Source organism: Lissotriton helveticus, chromosome 7 (assembly GCF_964261635.1).
Source record: "Lissotriton helveticus chromosome 7, aLisHel1.1, whole genome shotgun sequence".
Classification (NCBI taxonomy): Eukaryota; Metazoa; Chordata; class Amphibia; order Caudata; family Salamandridae; genus Lissotriton; species Lissotriton helveticus.
The window spans coordinates 806,214,196-806,220,195 of record NC_136068.1 but is presented as its reverse complement, the minus strand read 5'-3'; the positions used below and the strand labels follow the sequence as shown (position 1 = coordinate 806,220,195).

At 43.0% G+C, this 6,000-nt stretch overlaps 1 protein-coding gene across 16 annotated transcripts in view; it reads right to left on the bottom strand.

The window, feature by feature from the left end:
- Positions 1–618: 618 nt before the first annotated feature.
- MACROH2A1 (macroH2A.1 histone) overlaps positions 619–6,000 on the bottom strand; it is a 232,281-nt gene continuing 226,899 nt past the window's right edge. For all 16 annotated transcript variants that reach the window (XM_078653250.1, XM_078653252.1, XM_078653238.1 and 13 more), the window contains one exon: positions 619–1,214. In XM_078653250.1, coding sequence (XP_078509376.1) covers positions 1,049–1,214 — 166 coding nt within the window. In that variant the 3' untranslated portion in view covers positions 619–1,048. The remainder of the gene's footprint in view (positions 1,215–6,000) is intronic.

Sequence of the window (6,000 nt, the reverse complement as noted above, 5' to 3'; positions counted from 1 at the left end):
CATTTTAAGCTTTGGTTACGCAACTCACCTTCAGTCCATCAATGCCCCTACGACCTTTTTGCCCCTTTGAAGCTTTGCTGCCACGTCCTCCCTTTTCACCTCGACCACCTCGGTCCCCCTCGCTCCGGTTACACACACTCTTTAAAAATGCTTTTTTGAATCACGGGTACGATGTCTGCAAGGTCCGCGGGCCGTACTATGAGTACCCTTGGTCTAGAAGATGTGCTGTGCTCGCCCTAAAGTTAATTACTAATGGCACCAAGAGGTACAGGTGTAGAACAGCCTACGAAGATGGATGCTAAAATCCTTGGTGGATTTGCATTTGATACTCTGCTCATCGACAATTGTAACCCGCAAAGATATTAATCTAAGAAGTGAGTAAAAACTGAAAGAAAATATGACTGGCTGACTTAAGTAGGTTGAGATTCCATTGGTGGTCACATCTGTCAACATGCAAATAATTATTATCATCATCATTACTATTGCTACTACTACTACACCGCTGTAATTCTGCTGTTGGTATTAGAAAAAAACCTGCATGAAAAAAAACTTATAGTTAAAACAAGCCAGATGTGAATGTCAGATGCAAATTCGGAATCACTAACAGGCACACAGTCCTTCACTTAGTACAACCGTTTAATCATTTCACATAACATTACAGACATTATACTGTCAAACTATTTTAAGATGAGAAACATAAAAAGGTGTGCAGCACCCATGTTTGGGAATAAATGGAACTACATTAGATGATAGCACCATACACAGGTACAAAATAGGTGTTCCATCACATACAAAAGACACATCCCGACTACCCTTTTTTACACCATGTTCTATACTTAGTCACATAAAAGTATAAAATCCTGCAAGTGATGGTAACTTCAGGCAATGCTTCGAGTGCAGAGCATCGCGGGCAGTAACCCCACATATCAGTGCCAACATTTTAGAGACTCAAAACGCCTGCTTCCTCAACGTGCTGCCTCTTGGGGAAGAACGAGCGCCTTCTTCAGGGGATGAAGGGAGGTGGGGTCAGCTTGCTAGTCTTCCGGGTTTAATTTGTTTCTAGCTTGGCCATTTCCTGGACATAGATACCTATGCTCTCGCTGTCAAACAGCACAAAATAAACCGTCTTGATTGAAGAAGACATTGTAGACACAAAATAGGTAGAAATAGCTTTCAGGATCAGCTGCGCAGCAGTTTGCTTGGGGAAGCCATTTCTGGAAAAGGAAAATAAAAGACAAGTATATTTAAGCATAATATCGGATTATCCAATGAAAACTTTGAAGCATCGACAAAACAAAGAAAACGTCTTCAAAATAGTTAAGTTGACTGTTATAAACATAATTTACCAAGCCACTATGTACAGTAAATATAAATAATTTATAGACTATATATAGTTATGTCACTTTGTATTGGTGATAAACGCATGATAGAACTTTTAACCCATAACGTGGCAAGAATTCTTTTCATTCTTCAATCAGCATGCTATAAACTTTGAAGGATTGTATGACATTTTGGGTACAATTATCTACATTTTAAAGATATTGTAGGATGTTTGTAGAAAGAGCACTTAAGGGCCCATACATCACTTCTTTTAAAGTCTAGGTATTGCAGAGCTGATTATTGGAACTCTGCTTTTGTGGCTGACACAATCAGTCCACATAAAGTGTATTTTTAGAACTGCTACAAACAATTTGAGCTCCATGCCAGATCTTATGTGAACTATACACAAATACAAAGAGAATGAGGTTTGGGTTAGCACTCTTTACCTATTGGCTTGTTTTGGTAATCCCATTTCAATCCCTACTTGTTTGAAATGTCTTTAACATGTTGGGTCAACCAACATGAGTACTGTGCAGCTCTGCATTTTGTAATAGTGATTTTCCTCAGGAAACTGGTAAACAAGGAGACCATCTAATTTGGGATTAATGTGTTACGTGAGGGGATAGGATGGGGGTCTACTGCACAGTAAGTAGATGCTTGCTCCAGATGCAGCAGGCAATGTAGAGGGGTGCAGCTAGTAGCAGGTATTGCCCCTGGAACAGGTTCTTGCCCTGTAGATGGGCAGTGTATACTCAATGCTAAGGCCCATCTCTGCCACTAATGCCCCAGCAAGGGAACAGCACCTCACCAACACCCACTAAGGCTGACCCCTCTTGCTGTCTCAGCCCTGCAGTAGGTGACATGAATGCTTGCCATCTATGGGAGGCGCACAGAGAACAAAGGAATAATTTGGTTTACTCTCAGAAAAACATGTGCGGCTGTTGGCATGCACCAGATCACCGGTGGTACATGGTTTGAATGTGCCCGCCTGCATGCTTGCTGAATAATTCCTTCTCCTCCCAGTGGGTTGAGGGAACGTGGAAGGTGGATCGCAGGGGTGGGGGGGATGCATTGGGGTTGCGGGAGGATTGCAACAGCTGGGGGATTGCAAAGGGGGGGGTTAGTAATCATATATATTTTTTTAAAAAAGAACTTACCTGAAGCCGCCGGCCGCTTCTCACGTCGTGCTCCGGTCCTCTTCCTGGGTGCAGCAGCCCTTGGGACAGACTCCCATTCAATCCCTGTGTGCAGAGCAGGTATTGGCCTGAGCAGGCGGTGAAGACGCTCCACTCAGACCAGGGAGTGTGTGGGGTTTCTCCAGCCTGGCTTTTCAATGCAGGCAGGCTGGCGAAACCTAAGTGCGCACATGTGTTTGGGCGGCATGAGACAGCTGGCCAAAACACATATGCGCACTTAGGGATGGTACATAGCACTCCTCGTCCTTCCTCCCATGCCTCAGACCCGCCCCTCCCTACAGAGCTCTCTCACAGCAAGCAAATGAAAAATTAAACGATGATAGAAGTACGAGTTACTTACCTTCGGTAACGATGTATCTGGTGGAGACGATTCTAGCCGCAGATTCCTTAACGTAGAATTATCTCTAGGCGTGAGACTGGATCTGGAAATTTTTACCTGCCACAGCATCTCTGCGCGCCGGGAAGGGGGTGGGGGGCGGTACCACTGTGGAAAATAGACTTTTTATCTTGACACTTGCTCAGCCATTTTGTACTCTGTATAAAAGTATATCTGTTATCTTGCCATTCACTCCACCATTTTGTGCTATACCCTTCATGACTGACCTTCTCTCTGTATCACAAACGCTCTGGAGCTTCACTTTTGACCAGCCACATTCCTGCACAGACACTCACACCCTGTTCATGCTTTGGCCTGCCACAAACTGACCAGCCCATGCTCAACCAGTCGGACAGGGAGTTTCCCAGATGTTTATCGTCCTCACCCTGCACACTACGCCCTGCAGGGGTCCAAACAACTACCATTTGTGGACTTATTTGTATAATCATGCTTTTCTCCTACACCCCGCAGGGGCCTCAACGCTATCACCTGTGCTTATCAGATTAACCTTTGTTTGACACAATCATGCTACGTCCTGCATAGGCCCACTGCTACCACCTACAAACTTATCAGATTGACCTCTGTGTACTATGTAATTATAATGTTTTGCCCATGTCCTGCGAAAACCCCCAAAGGCTAACTCACCTGCTGATCCACCAGATTGACCATTGTTGATGAATGTAATAAAGTATTATTGGTACAACTCCCTTACATGCCTGGGGCAGGATAGAGTGTGTATAAGATGTAAAGTAAGAACACTCTGCAGACTGCCTCCTCAGACAGCTATGGGTGTCTGTTGCTGCTTTCTCCATCTCATGAGATTGTAATAAAGATCGTTTCTTTCCATGCTCCAGATTTTGTCTGAATTGGTATTCCAGACCCATGGACTATAGAGTGACCCTGCACCTTTTGGGCGGTCCCCCAAAATCCACAATTGGAGCCCAACGTCGGGCCGATCAGAGACGCGGTTGCCCGGTCGAGGGGTCCCGACGAGGAAGTTGAACGGACGTTGGTGGGGCATGCCTACGCGAAAAAGACCCTCATCCTAGTAGCCACCACCCGACCTTCACTACATCCGAAAGACCCCCGCAAGCGGCTCGGTCCTGACTCGGGCCCCCGATAGACTTGGACGATCTTTGCAGTACAGAGACCACCTGGAGAACGAGACAAAGGATTCTGGTAGGGTCGCTGATTTGCGACACCTTTTTGTTTGTACTTGGTTTTGGTTGTCTGGTTTGTTTGATTTCACTCTTTGCAAAGATTGAAGATAAATGGGTACTGTGTACTTTTTGTCCGACCTTTGAAATTTGTAGAGATATTATTTAAGATAACATAGAAAAGCATGCCCGTACTTGGTAAATCCGCGTGATAAGATTGTTGAGGACACTTTTTTTTGGTATTTTAGTTATCCAGACTTGGTATTTTTATATTTGCAAATAACAAAAGTTAAGCGGGTAAAGTGGACTATTTGCCAGTTTTCTAAAATTTGTAGAGACGTTTTTTAAGAAACTAGAAAAACATGCCCGCGTTTAGTAAATTTGCACGAATGGTGTTGTTGTTACACCTCTTGATCTCAGATATTGGAAGAAAGTCAGCCGGCTCCCCCGGAGGGTACCCAGAGTAGAGAAATATACATAAAGTACGGTATTTCTCCTATAAATGTACAGCACATTGTGGGACAAATACACGTCAAAGGATAGGGATAATACCTGGCCGAAATATGGCTCCTTCGACCCTCAGAAAATAGAGACAGTAGAAGTTCAATCACATGGACGCAGATCTAGACAATCCATGTTTGATTCCTGGGAGTTATGGAAGAAGGAAATTATAAAAAGAGAGAGGAGAGCTTAGGCCCGACCCCAGAAGACAGTATGGCGGAATCACAACAACAGAAGGTGGCTTCAAATATTGCCTCTCTAGATAAAGAACATGGACTAAAATGCCTCTGGACAATATCCTATGTGATATACTCCCTGAGTACGATCCGACCCCCATGAGGACAAAATACTCCTACACCCCCCCACCTTCACTTGGTGAGGTTGCTCTAAATTCAGGGTCTCCAACCTCTTCTGTAATGAGAGCTATTTACGTTCAATGAAAAACAACCTGACCGACTCATATAATGAAAGTTGAAATAGTGACCACTTCAGCCAGGATTAAATTAATGACCACCATATGCAAGATTACCAACAGGGTTCATATTATTACATCAGGCGGGGTTGCCAACAGCAATACTCCTGGCCCCAAGTTCTATGAGTAATATTAGGTTTGCCCAACGCCAGATGATTTTCCATTAATTTCATGACGCTTAAATAATGTCAACCATTTTTCTCCAAACATCAGCTTATGAGTTCTGAAAATAAGCACATTTTTCCCCTAATTAACCCTTTTTCAATTTTGGAATACCTATATTAATTAAACCGAGCAAAAGCTTCTAATTAAGTGTGCTAGACTGCACAAAAGAGAGCTACTTACAGGCAACTGGTGGGCTACTGGTAGCTCACGAGCTACTCGTCGGCGAGCCCTGCTCTAAATGCATTCTTGCGCAATTAATTGAATTAGAGACACTCGTCATTTTGGGAGATTGGAGACTAGGGTTATGAGTTTTCTCATTTATTGAAGATCACTGATTTTAGGGGACAATAAGAAAACTAAGGAAATGCATTTCTCATTACTATGTTGTTTTGGAAACCCACATTTGAGTAGATCGCTCAGCTTCCTACCTTTAAGTTGGAGGATGTAGGTGAAATTTGAGGTGAATCTTTGGAATAGAGTTTTTTATATATATATGAAATATACAAATGAAGATTTGAGTGGCTGCTGGACGGCTCCTTTGATTTTAAAACAAAAATACAGTATTTACATTTTTTTAAGAGAAAAAGAAGGTAGATGAATATGAGCTTTCAAAAATAGGAAAAACACGCACCACATTAGCAGGGCTTGCACAATGTCGAGCAAGATTTAATGTAAAAGAGCTATTTTTAAGGATTACCATGGCAAATTGACAACGGTGTCCTGCTTACTCAGCAAACTGTATAAGAAATGACAATCCTTTTAAATATTGTTATCTTGCAACATTTTCTCAGCTTTCAGAAACAGAGGTCAAAA